Genomic DNA, 18,004 nt, shown 5'->3' on the forward strand with positions numbered 1-18,004 from the left:
TTCTGATGTCGACTGCAATATGTTGGCGGTTGCATACCATAATTTCGGTCTTTTTTTTCTTTTTGTATTAATTTTCATGTTATCTCTCAATATCTTATTCATTCTTATTAATGCACTTTGTAGTTTCTCTTCGTTCTCCTCTATAACAGCTATGTCATTAGCAAATCTTATCATTTTGATTCATACTCCATTTATCTTTATCCCTATCCATATCCTCTTTACATACCATCACTTGTGAATTCCACAGTGCCACTATTTGTCCAGCTAGCACCAAGACTGCATGCAAGGAGATACGAGAACTGGGGTTCAAGGCTCAGGTACCCACAAATTAATGGCACATTGTACTGGTGAACAGAAAGAGCCACATTTGATAGGTAGGACTGGCCAGCCAAAGCCCTGACACCTCAATCCTATAACCCTATCACGCACTTCCTGGAGAATGACGACTTTGTTCTAGACTCCAATGACCCATGTCACTAACTACAATTGTTACAGTGTTGCAGGAAGAATGGTCTGCCATTTCTCCAGAAACGTTCTGACACCTGACAGACAGTCTCCCCCTGCACAGTTCAGGCTGTAGGGTCTCAAATTAATGTTCAATACCTGGGCAGTCACCTGGTGGCCATGATCATTAAGGTGTCAAGTCTCTACGGTTTAACACCATGGTTAGCTGGTTCGAGTCCTGTTGGTTGGGGAAAAAACCCATCAGAATGTTGGCTGGTAGGGTAGGTGTGAAGTGGTAGTATACAATGTCTAATCACTAGTTTGCGTGCCAGAAGCCTGGATTCAATTCCAAATCTCTCCACAGAATTCATAAGAAGAGAGGGCACATGATGCTGCTGATGGTGATTTGTCCGTCAGATGGAGACGTTAAGCCTTGAGCAGACCCCTTTATGTTATTCAACAGGAATAGGCTCATCTTACACCCGGGCGTGCAGGTCGCTCATGAACGCTAAACAAAAAGACCTGCACCAGACAAGCTGAACATGTCCTCAGACACTCCCAGCACTAAAATCCACATTTTTTTGGGCAGTATATCCAAGAAACACTTAAGAGGACAGTTTCGAGGAGGTGTCTGGTCACCTTTGATTAGATAGTGAACTTTTCAAAGCGACTTATGAGGGACAGAATTTGTGCCCAAAAAAAATCCACTTTATCATAACTTGTCTGAAGTAGGCAGTGAGCCCATGTCTTGTATTATATTTTCAGCCAGTTTCTGAATGAACGTATTCAGTCCCACTTCCTCCAATATGAGAATAAACTTTGAGCCTGTTCTACACTATGCTTCCCAGTGACTTTACTATTGTTTTGAATCATTTGTCTCCAAAATACAGACTGTACCAATTTTCAAGTAAGGCTTTAGCAAAAAATAATGATAATGTGCTCAGATTTATTGACACACCATAAATGACAACATTTTAATGTCACAGTTCAGAAAGCATAAAAGAAAACATATAATAAAAAAGTTAAAATATTCTACTTCGAATTAAATTTACCATGTCCTTCTTGACTTTACAAGATTATTTCTGCCTGTTGCTGTTATTTGATGGATGTGTTTAATTTTCTCATCTGTTTCTTAGCACAGACTAGAGCACAATGTAGCCTCCACTGAAGTTCCAGTCTCATTTATGGCTGTGACAGTATGGGTGGTACTGAGTACCTAATGACCTTTGGAGCATGACCAGTGTGTCTGGATGTTATGAAAGGTGTTACTCATAGGGTCAGTGGTACTGCAAAAGAACATTCCTGCTCAGGGAGGAAAGCAATGACAAACTACCTCATTCCTCATCTTGCTTTGTATGCTCACTGATTTTTGCAGTTTCCACATAACCTTTGGTAGTACTACTGTATTTGAAGATCCAGTCAGCCTTTGGGCAGACAACCCAACAGACAAGCAGGGTGATTAACAAAAAATATATATGAAAGCAACTAAAACAAATGTAATGAAGCTTCCAGGTTCTTTACTAACAAAATAATATGTATTTATTTATTTACTTATCAACAACATACAAAATAGCTGTATACAACTATCGGTTAAAATGAAAAACAGCTGTAATTATGTGCTGTAATCAAACATTATAGAATAATATGTATACTTTCCAGATTGTTATCAAACCAAATGCTCACCTAACTGACAAAGAAAGTAATAGAGCAACTACACATGGGGTCTTAATGAAACTTGGTAGAGGAGCAGTGGAGAGGATATACCTTGGTAAAGTGAAAACTATATCAGCCCAAATTAATTTCCAGTGGCAGTATTATAATATGAATCATGTGAAAAACAGGCACGTGCCAAGGTGAGTGCGATGAAAGAAGTAGAGCAGGAAGTGAATACAATCTGTTCTGCCGTTCAAATGGCGCATATGACATAACACAAACTTAACGGATGCAAGAGCTTAACTGCTGCTGTTTGTTTTTACGTTTCTAGAAACATGTGTGCATGCATACATACATACACACATACATACATACATCTTCCTTATAGACTGTTATGACTTTCAGCATTCAGTCTGCGAGCCTCTGTGAATTTACTAACTGCCAACACAATCCTCTACTGTATTTGTAAATAGTTCTGTGTGTATGAAATAAATTCATTTACAGAATTACAAACTATACTCTATGCTCCATTTGGACTACGTAACACTTTATAACACTATATTTCTTTTCATTTAACGTACGAGTATAGTCACTCACAAAAAACAAAAAAACAATGAGAGCATGGTATTGTATGGTACAGTATGTTCCACACATTTAAAATATTATCACACTTGATTTTAATTATTATCATAATATAAATCACCTTCCATGTAGATGTAAAACCAGTTGATACACAGTCCCAAACCCCCTAATGTAGGACGTTAAAATTTTGGACGGTTGCCCTTCTTTTAAGTGTTCACTAAGAAAGGGTTTTAAATAATTCCACCAAGGGAATGAAAAAGGAATCAAACCATGAAAACCAAACAAAACGAACCATATATAATATATGAATTCTTCTGAAACGGTTTGACATGTCTTAGATATTAAATAAAAATAATCTTAAAACATACCACCGCTAAGGGGTTCAAGTAGGGGGTTTGATCTGATAACAAAAATATTATTAATTTCTCCACAACTGTTTTGACGCATAAGTTGAAATTTCACATGAAGGATGCTCTGTAACATTCTAGACATGAAATATTTAAACATATTCCTGCCTTAACAGGATTAAATGGGGCTAGCTCCGGAAACTAACAAATTCTTTCCTCTGAAACCATTTGGCAAACGAAGTTGAAATTTCACATCCTAGATGTAAAAAATGAAATAACATTCCTTCCCTAAGGGATTTAAATAGGAGTTAGCTCAGAAAACAAAATTCATTTCTCCAAAACCATTTGACGTATGAAGCTGAACTGTCTCTTTTATGTCCTACAAGATGTTAAATAAGAAATGTTACATGTTGGTTGCTCTTCTATGTCTTATATTTTAAATAGTCTTAAAACATTCCACCCCTAAGGGGTCTAAAGAGGAGTGAGACCAGACCACAAAAATATTAATTTCTCCAAAACTGTTTGACATACAGAGTTGAAATTTCACATGGTTGTCACTTCTATGTCCCAGATGTTAAATAAGACAAGGTTTAAAAAAGAACACCCCTCAGGGAGTTAAATAGGGTTAAGACCCGAAAACAAAAATATGAATTCCTCCAAAACCATATGAGAATCAAGAGGAAAATTTCACATGATGATTGATGATATTTTATATCCTAGATGTGAAATACGAAATAGTTTAAAGCATTTCACTCATAAGCGGTTAAAATGAAAATGGGTGCGAGCTCCAACAACAAAAACATTCATTCCTCTGAAACTGTTGGATGCTACAGCCTATAAAAGTCAAAATTTCATATGATGGTTGTATTTTTATATCCTAAATATGAAAAAATGTAAAGAATTCCACACCTCAGGTGTTTAAATTAGGTTAGCTGTAAGAACAAAAATTACCATTCCTACAAAAAACTTTGACGTTGAAGGTCGATATTTCACATTATGGTTCCTCTTTATGTTTTACATGTTAAATATAAGATATTTAAAAACATTCTACTCCTAATGGGTTTTTAAAATTGGGATTGAAATCGAAAAGAAAAAAATTCAATCCCCCAGAACTGTTTGATGTACGAACAGAGGGTGTATTCTACAGGCTCCACTGATGGTTGTCTCCAAGATTTAAAACTTTGAAAGAGAAATTTCAGTTTAAAACTGCAGCAAACATTGAGTATCTTGCTAGTCATACATTAAAGAAAATATACACTGGAGAAGATTAATGGTTGCAGAAGGGATGCTGGTGGCAAAGAAATATATTAAAAATACCCTGAGACTGCATGTTTCCTTTCATAGCAATCTGGAAAGGGCCAGTTTTCAAGAAAATGTTCATCCACACATTAGCTGAATACCTCTGACATGCCTCCGAAAACTAAGAGGCAATGTCTGAGCTAACTATGCATCAACCCTTAAAAAATATGTCATATTTCTATGAAATAGATAATTGTTTTCTGTTAACATTTTATGAAATTATGATGCTTTTGTTCATTTAGATTGTAATTAATAGCCTACCTATTTTTTCGTTTTTAACATTTCAGATCTTTTACTTATTGAGGGCTTGATAACCTCCTCGTGCCTAAATTTACGACCAGACTCAATATGCAATGTTTATTCCACTATGTCACCTCTCATAATATTTAGCCCCAAAACAATACAACAAATTAATATTGTAAAATCAACACTTTTCATATTCTGCCACCATTTTGTCATTAAAAACATAGTGCTTAGAAACTAGCCATACATTTGGCATATTAACTGCTTTTTTGGAAGAATAGCAACTACAGTAAAAGAGATACATGAATATGCACTAACGTTTGTGACATAAAATACCAAGTTTAATATTTTCATAAACAGGGTGTATCCAAACACTGGTGACAAACGTCAGGGGGAGATTTCTGGGATCAAACCAAGGAAAAAGGTTCTAATGAGCATATGTCCTACGATGCACTGTTACTGAGTTACATGCAACAGAGTTACAGAACGCTCATTGGCCATATCACAGGAGATGCTCAAAGTGTCCACACCATGAGCAACTTTAACATGGACTGGCAAAGCTGCTCGAAGATATCTGTATGCTGTCAAACAGCTACACAAGCGTTATTGATACACTGTTCCAGATTGTTGATGTTGTTAACCATAGTAGCGCACACAACACTTTTTGTGTGTCTCCACAGATAAAGGTCCAGTGAATTAAAGCCAGCAGACCAGGCAGACCAACGCACTGGACCTTGATGCTCAATCCACTGTCGTGGGAAGATTGTGCTAAAAAATTGGCGTACATGCAAACTGAAGTGCACTGGAGCCCCATCATGAATGAACCACATGGCGCGGCAAACTGTTAGAGTCACATGTTCCAGAAGAACAGACAGCTCGTACCTCCACACTGGTCCATTCGGTCATCAGGGTACCATGTATGGGCTGATCAGTTATCATGGATAGTACCACACCACACATTATGCCCAAAGCTCTGTTGATGATAAGTGACAACCGTACCACGAGGAATTTTAACTGCCCACATGTCTGTTATGCAAGTTCATCATGATGTCATAACTTACAGATGTAGCCTTGTCAATAAAGAAAACAAATGAGAGACAACAAAAACATCAGTATGGTAATGGCCATGTGCACCATGTGCTCAATCCACTGTCATGGAAAGATTGTGCTAAAAAAATTGGCACCAATGTGCATTATGGGACATATGTAAGGACCTCAGAAAGTGGTGAATGAAATGCTTCGTTAATAGTTGAAGAAATACTGAGAAAGTGGTTACAAAAACAGTAAAAAGTAAGACCAAAAGGTGTAGAGGGATAAATTAATTTGTTAAATAAGAATTCTATAAAATTCAATTTGCTACACTAACAATTCTGCTCAGAAATCAACCCTCTTAGAATACAGTATATGTATGTTGAATCCTCAGCCTGAGGCTGGTTGGACCACCAGCTGTCATAAGTAGCCTAGGTGTCACTGAAGAGGCATACTAGGGAAATGAGCAGTATTGTAGTTTCCCGTTATTTTCCTCATTGGCCAGAAGGTGCTGTGTTATATCAGTTAGCCAAGACCACCGAAATGCATACACAAACCGACCCTGTGAACTATACATTCACAACATTCATCATAGGGGCTGGCTGAGTAAGGAACAGCACTACTAGCATCGGTCATTCGTCAGTCACTTTCATATCGTCAACGCCAAGGATGAGACTCAGACAGAAAAATGAAAGTAACAAACTTGGTCTAGCCCATATCAGGAGACACAATACAGTCTGCACACTGTATCTCACCAGAAATGGACCTTGGCAGATAGAGAATATAGAAAAATAATATAATATATTAAATGCCTAAATAGCTTAAATTGCATACCACATGCAATAAGGGAAACTGTTCCAATCAAAATATTTATGCAAGAAGCTTATTGAAAAGATTCAAAGCATTTAAACACAATATTCTGAACATTATTTTATAGTATCAAATAATGAAATATAACGGGTGAGTTGGCCGTGCGGTTAGGGGCACACAGCTGTAAGCTTGCATCCGGGAGATAGTGGGTTTGAATCCCACTGTCGGGAGCCCAGAAGATGGTTTTCCACGGTTTCCCATTTTCACATCAGGCAACTTCTGGGGCTGTACCTTAATTAAGGCCACAGCAGCTTCCTTCCCACTCCTAGCCCTTACCTATCCCATCATTGCCATAAGAACTATCTGTGTTGGTGCGACGTAAAGCAGCTGGTATAAATTTTTTTAAAAAAATAAAGTATATTCTAAACTAACCAACTACATGCAAAAATAAATAACTGACAAATCCACTGCCACGCTGGTAATTTTACAATCAAAAACATCTAAAGAGCTAGATACTGTAATATTTGCAGTTAGTGAATTTAAATTTTGATTACTTTCAGGGAACTTCATTTTTTTTAAATTCTGATCAAGTCCAAACAAAAGTACAGGATCATGGCATTAAAAGGTTTAAATGACATGTGCAAAATTGCTAGATAGCATAGGAATCAATTTCGATATCTCGAACAGCACGATATCGATAATCAATACATTGATATGAAAATATTGACGGATTCTAGGTGATCAATTGGTGGATGATAACCTAGGATATATTGTTGTATTCATGACAAAATTTGTCCAAAATTGCAAAAAGAATGATGAAATACATGGAAATTTACAAAAACGTGAACAACATAACTTGCAAAAAAAAAAAAACACTAAAATTCATGATACATCGCAACTGTAAAACGTTCATCAAACCATGCAATAGACATTGAAAAACACTTGTGTTTCATCTACCTCATAATTTAAAAGAATGTGAGAAAAATCCAATAGCAAAAGAGTTCCCAGGCATTATATTCATAGGACATTCTTCCTTGTTTTAATTCCAGGAATCACCCCCCCCCCCCACAAACATTTTTTACATATGATTTTTTTTTTGCTAGTTGTTTTTAAATTGCACCGACACAGATAGGTCTTATGGCGACGATGGGACAGGAAAGCCTAGGAGTCGGAAGGAAGCGGCTGTGGCCTTGGTGTGAAGATGGGAAACCACGGAAAACATTACAAATGATTAGATGCACCTTATATAATTCATAGTTGCATGTATAAGAGACAATCTGGAACAGGGAACATATGATGATGATTTGCATGTCTAAAGTTTGGATGGAAAGATTACTTTCAGACATTATCATAAAGTATAGGCTATTTTCAAATTTGGGGACCTCACTTGTTCCTGAACAATCATTCCTCAGGCTTGAACATTTCATCCTAATTCATAAACCCAATGATGAGGAGTACAAAAGCATCATCAGTACTATTTGTCAATTGTGCAAGTTGTATGAACAGCTATATATATACTAGTGATGTGTGAAGAACCTGCACCAAAATGAAGTTATGAAACTGGTTTTCTCACAAACAAAAGAGATCACTTTTTGATCATCTAGTTCATGGGTTGAAAAGTTTGTTTCTTTTGACACTATACAATTTAGGGTATCAATAAAAACAGATCATTTCAAGATGCAATAGCAAGTCAAACAAGAACAGGATATACTGCACAATAAATACAAAAAATACAGTTCAAAACCATCAGCAGAGAGAATTTTCATCTACAGAAAATCCCTTATTCCTCTAAATGAGAAGAACTACGATGAGCTTCATGGACAGTTTAACATCATTTCATAAGATCTGCCCATGTGTATTATAAAACAATACCATAATCCTTAAGCTTTCTTGTAGATCATTATAAGTTGAAGGGTGAGCAAAAACAATTCATAATCTAATTACAATGTACACAAAACTAATGCAAACTATACAATCAAAGTAGAAATGAAATATAAGAATAACATTCGTAGACAGTACATTAAAATACTATCACTTAGAAAGAAAATTATTATACATAATTTAGTGTCATTTTCGGCATGATTACATACGAACATCTTGTAGCTCCTATTAACAATGACAAAATGGTCCCCTTTTATGAAATCTGTGCTCTTAATTTTTAAAAGTTTGTACAGCAAGAAGGCCATTCAAGTATTATGCAGCGCATTAGAGGGGAAAGGCACCAATGGCCAATATTTTACACACTTCAAGAATTCAAGGTATGCAGACAAATAGGAAAAATAAAACCATACTTGAGAAGCAAAGAATACAAAGCAGGAGACTAGTCCTTTTTACTTCTGTCTTCTCTGTTCTCTGACTTTATATTATTAAAAATAGAGAGAAAGTAATAATATTTGGAAAATAACATGTGAGTTTCCTAGCCTTTTACAAACTATGTGATGTTTTCCATTTTATGTTATATAGCTATCATAATGCTTTGGTAAACTAGTACAAACTTGTTTGTGTTATTTCCAAATACCTACTTAAAATATCCCATACACTTAATGTGACATTAAGTATTTGTTTTTGATGTCATGATGTTGCAAACAGAAAACTAGACAGGAATCAACACTTAAGGAGGTAAATTTTTAATACATAGAAATTCCTTTCTTCTATGCACACTCACAATTTAACACCGAAATGTGTTTTTCTTTCAATATTTACACATACGTGTTAATCACGTCAATGGCTCATAAAATCATTCTGCCTTCCCAATGTTTCTTTTCCAGTTTGATAACTTTACTTGTACTCTACCCTTGTTAGAAAATTTTACTCTCTCTAATACAATTTTTGGTGACAACTTTGAAATGAAGGGATGTTACAATGTGAAACAAATGGATATGCATACTTAAGTTGATGCTACCTTAACTTCATCATTAAATGCAAATACATTGACAGACAAAGAAAACTCCTGCCTCCTCCTCAAAAATTTTGACAGTGAAAAGAGAACAGAAGATGGTAATGTCAGAGTTCTAAGGTTACATACATTACAGAAAAAGGTTAAAATATGCATAAAACTGCATGTGCACCCAAATGGCCTCCACACATTTACACATAAAAGCACTTCATGCCATAACTAAATTAGCTGCTGAAAAGAAAACCAGAAATGCAAATATATGAACATGCATCCATTCAGCAAATCTTTTTATCATAAGGTTCCTCTTTTTTCTTTCTTTTTAAACTTTCACTCAAAAAACTTTCTTTGGTGAGAATAAAACTAAACATATGCACTGTTTCATAAAATACAGAAAGAGGATTAAATGTTTTATAAACATCAACTTCATTTAAATTTCATTGATAATTTTTAAAAAAATTATATTATATGGACAAAGTCATTACATGCAAATATGAATACTAGCTAGGCTATAAAACTGAACTTAGAGATTTATGGTTTACTTTGCAGCAACATAAAGGAATCGAAATGTATTTAAAACTAAGTTGAACTGTTATGAAGAAGTAAATTACAAGCAGCTTATTGCTTCCAATTGATAATCACAACTCTCTTATAACTACAGGAAAATGTATTTGATGAAATAAGAGTACAATGTCAATAAAATGTATCACGACCATCAGATGTCTTTCACTTACCTATTAACATATATTAAAACACTATTTATCTAATCCCCCGAAAGGAACTCTCTCTCTAGAGCAGCACCCATCATGTTCCACTCCCCATCATCTACCTCATCAGGTGGTTCATCACTACCATTACTAGCATCTTCGTCTTCACCAAGGTCCAGATCACTAGGCAGATCCTCACCACGACGAAACTTAACAATGGGCGAGTTATCCTCAAAATCATCAAAGTCTGAATCGGTAGCACATCTCTTCCGATGAAGTTTATCATGCCAGCCATGCGGATGTTCTCCTGTAACGTTTCATAGAAGACCAAAATAAAATGTGCAATTCAAATTTTTTAAAGAAAACAGTATTAAATAGGAATGTGGAAACTGAAAGAATGAATTAATACAGTGGAAGACCGAACACTAAAATGATTTCAAGTATCACTCACATACTAAGATCTTAAAACTATAGATGTTGAGAAGTGTGCATGGAAGAGTAGTAATAAATGACTCAAAGCAATTCAGTTTGCAATACAGAGTAAGTATAATAATCAACTGTCCACTGTTAAAAAATGTAATTACTGTATTTTCATTATGATGTTTGCATAAGAATGTTTACTAGTAGCCATTTTTACAATAAATTGCCTTAATGCATATTAACAACTTCATAATGAAAAATGATTGAAGATTAAAAAGAAATTTACCTTTGAATATAAAACATAGTGCCTACCAAAAGGGGTGTTGCCTCTTTTAGAACAAATAAAAACAAATAAATGAGTAATTATCAACTTTCACTTATACAGATAATTCTCAATGATCTAAAACTCATCTTCTGGTTTTGGAAGTACAAACTATTTATTAACAGGACGTTTAATCACATCCTTGATTGTTTTTAGTGTTGTAACTCGAACGAGATCATCACCAGAATACACCACATTAACAATAAGTTGTCATCTTTGATGAATACAAGGTCTCCAAGGCAGAGATTAGGACGTTTATCAGACCACTTGTGTTGTTGTTGAAGAGTATGAAGGTATTCCTTACAGATTTTTCTGCCAAAAGTGTTGTCTCATCCTCTGTATGTGTTGTCATTTAGTAAGTCTCTTTACAGGATGGTGAGCAAGGTCATAGTCAGGCAAAGCAGTGATTGGTTCACCAATTAGAAAATGATATGGAGTAAGGTAGGAAGAATCTCAGGGATCGTCACTGATCTTGATAATGGGCGAGAATTCCAGCAGACTTCTATTTGGGAAAGCGTTTTTAGCTCTCTAAATATAAGTACTGTATTGGCCATTGTTCTTCAAAGATGACACTTGAGTGATTTAACCACCAATTCCCAAGCACCGCCAAAGTGAGGTGCTTATGGCAGAAAGAAGTGCCATGTGATCCCTTTCACTGATCTAGCTTCCATTATTTTCTTCCTTTCTTCTGGACTGATCAAGAACAATGGGATTTCTTTCTTTCTTTCTTTCAGTTGCCGACAAAATTTGTGCCGTTGTTACTGTATATATTCAGTGGACACCCTTTTCTTGATGTGAACCAACACAAGATAGACATAAATGCTTCAGTTGTGAGCTCTGTTACTAACTCGAGATGAGCAGCTCTAGTAGAAAAACACATAAAAACAGCAATGTAGGCCTTGTCTACTTGTTTACTTATGCCAAGTTTTATCAAGAAAGACCCTGCATAATCTACACCAGTATTCAGGAATGGCCTTGTGGGTGTGACCCATTCCTTCAGAAGAGCACCTATCATTTGCTGAGCAATTGATGCCTTTAACTTAAAACAGGTAAGGCAATTCCACAAGTTGACGAATTCTTGGTATCCAGTATCTTCGCCTCAGGGATGCTAACTGTAGCTGTGCCGGGCCGAATGGCTCAGATGGTAGTAGTAGTAGTAGTAGTAGTAGTAGTAGTAGTAGTAGTAGTAGTAGTAGTAGTAGTAGTAGTAGTAGTAGTAGTAGTAGTAGTAGTAGTAGTAGTAGTAGTAGTAGTAGTAGTAGTAGTAGTAGTAGTAGTAGTAGTAGTAGTAGTAGTAGTAGTAGTAGTAGTAGTAGTAGTAGTAGTAGTAGTAGTAGTAGTAGTAGTAGTAGTAGTAGTAGTAGTAGTAGTAGTAGTAGTAGTAGTAGTAGTAGTAGTAGTAGTAGTAGTAGTAGTAGTAGTAGTAGTAGTAGTAGTAGTAGTAGTAGTAGTAGTAGTAGTAGTAGTAGTAGTAGTAGTAGTAGTAGTAGTAGTAGTAGTAGTAGTAGTAGTAGTAGTAGTAGTAGTAGTAGTAGTAGTAGTAGTAGTAGTAGTAGTAGTAGTAGTAGTAGTAGTAGTAGTAGTAGTAGTAGTAGTAGTAGTAGTAGTAGTAGTAGTAGTAGTAGTAGTAGTAGTAGTAGTAGTAGTAGTAGTAGTAGTAGTAGTAGTAGTAGTAGTAGTAGTAGTAGTAGTAGTAGTAGTAGTAGTAGTAGTAGTAGTAGTAGTAGTAGTAGTAGTAGTAGTAGTAGTAGTAGTAGTAGTAGTAGTAGTAGTAGTAGTAGTAGTAGTAGTAGTAGTAGTAGTAGTAGTAGTAGTAGTAGTAGTAGTAGTAGTAGTAGTAGTAGTAGTAGTAGTAGTATTGCAACTGTGGTGCAGCATGAAGTAGTCTTTGATGTTCATTGCTCATTACAAGCTTAATAAAGTGATGATCAGATGGTACGATAAGCTGATGCATGGCATCATAAGATATTGATGCTTTGAATAATCTTCCTCCAACACATAGGTAACCATTTTGATCCAGAATCGGATTCAAACTCTTAAGCTTACTGAATGGATGAATACATTTTTCAGTAGTAAGATTATGAATATCCATAAAATAAGAATTCATTTGGACGATTTTGATGCAAATGATGAGGGCTTGAGTTATTTCTTACGGCTTCAATCCTAATGTGTCATGCAGAATTGGATTCAAACTCTTAAGCTTACTGACTGGATGAATACATTTTTCAGTAGTAAGATTTTGAATTTCCATAAAATAGGCTTGAGTTATTTCTTGTGGCTTCAATCCTAATGTATCATGCTCATATTGCCTTTTTTTACAATAACAGTAAATTGTAGGCAATAACTGATTGTTCTAAGTAAGCGATTCAGCATTGAGAATCTACTAAGAAAGGAATTATCTTGGGTGATGATGAGTAATATAGACATCCTTTGCTCTGGGATCTTGACAGCCTTGGTAGCAACTTCCTGACTAGGCTAAGATGAATAGACGTAGAGTAACCTAGGGGGTCCATTCCACCACAGAGCATTATTCTTAAGAATATTCGGTTCAAGGCCTCTTGAGACTAGGTCTGCAATTTGGCTCTATGATGTGAATCAGGTTCCAAGTAAGGACCCTGAAAGCTCTACATCCCACTCAGACTTCTCCTTCCATACACGCTGCATGTTATTAGACCAAGTGGATCAAAAATAGAAGATATTATCAAAGGTACTGTTCACATTGTGTGATTTCTAATGGTTTTCATTGTTTGCTAATTTTGACTGTATGTGATTTGGAACTCATCACTTGAAGGTTGCCAAATTAATCCCACAGTTATAACAATGTTGCTTGAATTGTAAGTTACTGAATGCTGACTTCCTCCTAAATCTTCAGGAATAGATTTAATACATTCGGGGCTGTCTGAACACCATTTACGTAACAAGAATCCTCCATGGTTGATTAGAGTCTGAAGTTTTGTTTGAATTTCCTTGAAGTTATCTAAGTTGCTTGTACTTGACAGACAGTCATCAGCATAAAAGTCCTTCTATAATAAGGGAACTGCACGTGGAAATTCATATGCTTCATCTAATGCGAGTTCTGCAACTGACTCTCCAGCTGCAAATCAGATCTGATGAAAAAAGCTAACATCTGTTCATTGTTTTCTTGCCTTGTGGTTGCTGATATTCTCCGCTGAGAATCAAACCCAAATGTGTGCTCTGCATAATAGGGTATCCAGGACGACATTTCTTCTCTAGCTTTAGAAGTTGCAAGAAGAAGTGTGCACCAATCAACAATCCACTAGCTTGTTAAGACACTGAAGTTGAGATCGGCAAGAGTAATATCTTGTGGGATGTTCCAATTTTCAAGATTTATGTACAATGCTAAGATCTTACCAGTAATCTTGAGAAGGACTATCCATTCCATACTGAAGTGATAATCATTTGGTGTTGAGAAGATTTCAACACTGACTGCCATGTCGACTTGAGACGTAAGATCATCAAATGCTTTAAGAGTTATGGGACTTTTCTTTAACCTTAGTAGCTGCATAGTGTTTTCAGATATGAAAATGCTTTGGGATTCATTATCCGTTATGGCATGAACTAAATGGAATCTTCCTTGGGCATCCTTTACTTTACCTAAAGCAGTACTTAGAATAATTCTATCTTTTCGTTGTGCTTCTCATAGAATCTATATATATAAAATAAGAGTTTTGTAGGTACATTGCTCAGAATTTAAAAAAGAATGGTATTTCTGTATCGGCCGTGTCCACAGTAACAAAGAAATGCACGTTTTAATTTTCCGTAACTTCTGCTTGTATGCCTGTATGTATGTACATGCATCACGAGAAAACAGCTGAAAAGAATTTTATGAAAATTGATATGTGAAGTCGGGGCATGAGCCACTAAAATCTAGGCTATAAATCATTTTATTCACGCTGAGTGAAATGGTAGTTTAGGGGAAGACCTAAAATTTAATTCTCAAATATATTGTTTAGTGGTCCTATCGATAAATACTACATAACTAAAGTTATATAGCATTAAATTTCCGATCATTTATATCATACATTGTTACCATACAGGCTATGATAACACAGATATTTGTGAATTTGTATTTTTGTTTAAGTCTATATCAACGCTGAGCCACGAGAAAATGGGTTAACAGAATTTAATGAAAATCGATATATAGAGTCAGGGAATAAGAAACTACAGTCTAAATTATAAACAATTTTATTCACCCTGGATGAAATTGTAGTTTAGGGGAAGGCGCCTAAAATTTAATTTTTAAATACCTATGTTATTGGTCCTATCGAAAAGTACTATTGTACATAACATAAGTTACAGAGAATACAATTTCCAATAATTTATGTTTTATTCACTTTTACCGTACCAACTATGATAAAAGTAGTATTTCAGAATCAGAAGAAAACTAAATGTGAAGGCCTACAATATCGAAAGCACAAACACTGATCAACAATAACATTACATTGACCATTGTTTGTTGTGATGTTCTTTGTCTCTTATGCCGCCACTCAACTCTGATAGATGAGATTACTGCTGCGTACCGAGTATAATAGCCTGACTGAATATTGGCGGTAAATAGCTGGGGAGTTAGAAAACTTTCTTCTTTAGCATTCCATTCCTCTGGTTCTTACATTTTCTAATACTGCTGGTACGTAACACACTGGTTCATCATAGTATTCCAGCTATTTGATCCCTACTCTTACATGCTGTTTTGAATGAGCAGTGTGCACACTTAAGGCAGAGGCTCAGTAGTAGTAGTATGACCTGGTCTAGAATTACAATTTAGGCCTATTCCAAATTATAGCACCACAATTCACTACTGTCAATAACTCAATATTCAACCCTGAAAAGAGCCGTTTCTTAAGAACAACTTCTTTCTCTTCACTTTTAATAAATTCTACATTCATTTTATTCCAAATTAGCAGTGAAGAGGGGGTTTCTCCTCTGGCTTGGAGGAAAAATTTGAAGATAGATTTTTCTGCCGCCAGTGTAGTGAATTGAGATTTTCTGACTCATCAGGTACTCCTAGGAAACAGATTAGTAAAAGGGCATAGTTTTTGCCCTGGCACGTTCCGCTATTCGCCCCCCCTCCCCCAGCCCGAGAAAAGACGAAGAGTGTTCACGGATCATGGCTGTCTGCGGTCTGGTCATTCCAGCTCCGGAACTTTGTACTGTTAGAACGGCAATGTAGTATTGTTCATTAAAAGAAAATGTGTGGTTTTTAATTTGATCGAGTATTTCACATAAAAGCATTTGTTTTACTCGCGCCATTCCTACTGACGTCACTGTAATGACCTATGTACATTTAAGTTGGAAAAACCACTAAGACAGTGTTTCTGAGGATGTAAACAGGCAGGTGGAGAGTGAGTGTCTGCCATTATAATGAAATTCCCCAACCTGACTGAGACTGATGGTAGGCACGATGTTTGGTGATTTCCCCGTTGCATTTCTAGAGCTATGCAATTTAATACAGTCTTACTCACAATGTGTACACTACCTAACCTAGAATTCTGTATACAATGTAGAACTCCATAGCGAAGCACGGGTACAACAGCTAGTGATACAATAATTGTTGGGAATTTTTAATAGCAGGCGTTTGGAGTGATCAAGATGGCCGTGAGTAACGAACATGCAAAACTTTATAGCTCAGCTGAAAAAGAAATCAAAAACATATTTGAAGTTCTAAATAGTGACAAACGACTGGATAAGAAGTGGAAAGAAAATATTACTAACTCCGTGAGTATAATTAAAACAGTATTAGCAAACTTTCATGGGGATTGATCAAACTGGAGAATACCTTAACCTCCAAACCAGATCAACACGAACTACAGATCAACGAACACGAACAGCTGCTTTATTCTGACACAGTATCTCATACTCATATAAATAAACAAAACATTAAGAAGACTAGAAATGTGGTATTCATCTCACCAAAGAACAAAGACACGATAAAGAACTCCGAACAGACTTTACGCCTATTGCAAGCTACAACTAAATCCAGTAGGAGTAGGAGTAGGAGTAAATAAAGTTAAGAAAACTAGAAATGGAGTGTTATTCGAATTGAGGAATCATGATGAATGCACGAACCTAATCAGTCGCATTCAAGAAACTTCCCCGGACCTGACGGCTATAATACCAAAACACAAGAATCCTAGACTCATCATTCATGGTACTGAACCGGACTTTCTGGAGGAGGCCTTGTGGACGCCATTAAAAACCAGAACCCATGCATAAAGCAGTGCCTACTAGATCGTACGCAAGTCTTGGAGAAAAGATTTGTGAAGAATGCTCGGAGCGGCGACAGCCAGTATGCAGTGATAGAAGTGACGCCTAAGATCTACCATGCCGTGATAAAAGAAGAGAAGCTATATACTGGCTACCAAAGGTGCAATGTTAAAGACTATTTCCCTGTCATACGTTGTCACTCATGTTGCGGTTATGGCCATTTTGCAGCAGACTGTAATTTGCAAAGATGCCCAATCTGTTCAGAGGAACATACTGTAGATGTATGCCCACGAACAAGAACTGAATGTGCCAACTGCAAATCATATAACCAAAAAATGGGGAACAGGACGTCTTTTCAAGCCACACAGCAACATCCTCACAATGTCTGGCCTATATTAGAATCTTAAACATAATTAAATCCAAGATTAACTATGGCTAAAATAACAGTATATCAGTATAACTTACACAGATCTGTTATTCCTACACAAGAACTACCTATTGTAGCCGGAAACCTATCAGATACACAGCACATCAAACTTCTGTGCATTCAAGAACCATACACTCGAAATAATGCTGTTAAGGGACTAGGCACAAATTTTAACATTCATTCTGCTGATCCATCGGAGCACAGAGTAAGAGCTGCAATAGCTACAAATTATCCCAATGTTTTGAAGTTGGTACAGTTCTGTTGCCATGACTGTGTTGTAGTGTGTGTGAGTTGGCAGAGCACAACCCTATATGTGTGTAATGTTTACCTCAATCCAGATTGTGACTTTGACAATGCTTTGTGTAAATTGGATCTTATCTGTAAGTTACTAAACGGAAGTCAGTTACTGTTACTAGGAGATATAAATGCAAAACACCAAGCATGGGGGAGCCCCATTTCAGATGAAAAAGGAAAGAAGTTCTATGATTTTTGTTGTACACATCGTCTTCATATACTAGATGACGGAACTAGGCCAACCTATCGCCGTGGTAACTCCGAGAGCTTCATTGATATCACCACCTGCAGTGCTAGGCTCTTTCCATT

General features: G+C 36.2%; 1 protein-coding gene across 1 annotated transcript in view; it reads right to left on the reverse strand.

Moving 5' to 3' along the window:
• Positions 1–9,688: 9,688 nt before the first annotated feature.
• Positions 9,689–18,004, reverse strand: part of LOC136872287 (RNA polymerase II subunit A C-terminal domain phosphatase) — a 206,710-nt gene continuing 198,394 nt past the window's right edge. Inside the window, exon 7 of the mRNA XM_067146107.2 lies at positions 9,689–10,314. Coding sequence (XP_067002208.2) covers positions 10,064–10,314 — 251 coding nt within the window. The 3' untranslated portion in view covers positions 9,689–10,063. The remainder of the gene's footprint in view (positions 10,315–18,004) is intronic.

The sequence above is a fragment of the Anabrus simplex genome, chromosome 4, assembly GCF_040414725.1.
Source record: "Anabrus simplex isolate iqAnaSimp1 chromosome 4, ASM4041472v1, whole genome shotgun sequence".
Lineage (NCBI taxonomy): Eukaryota > Metazoa > Arthropoda > Insecta > Orthoptera > Tettigoniidae > Anabrus > Anabrus simplex.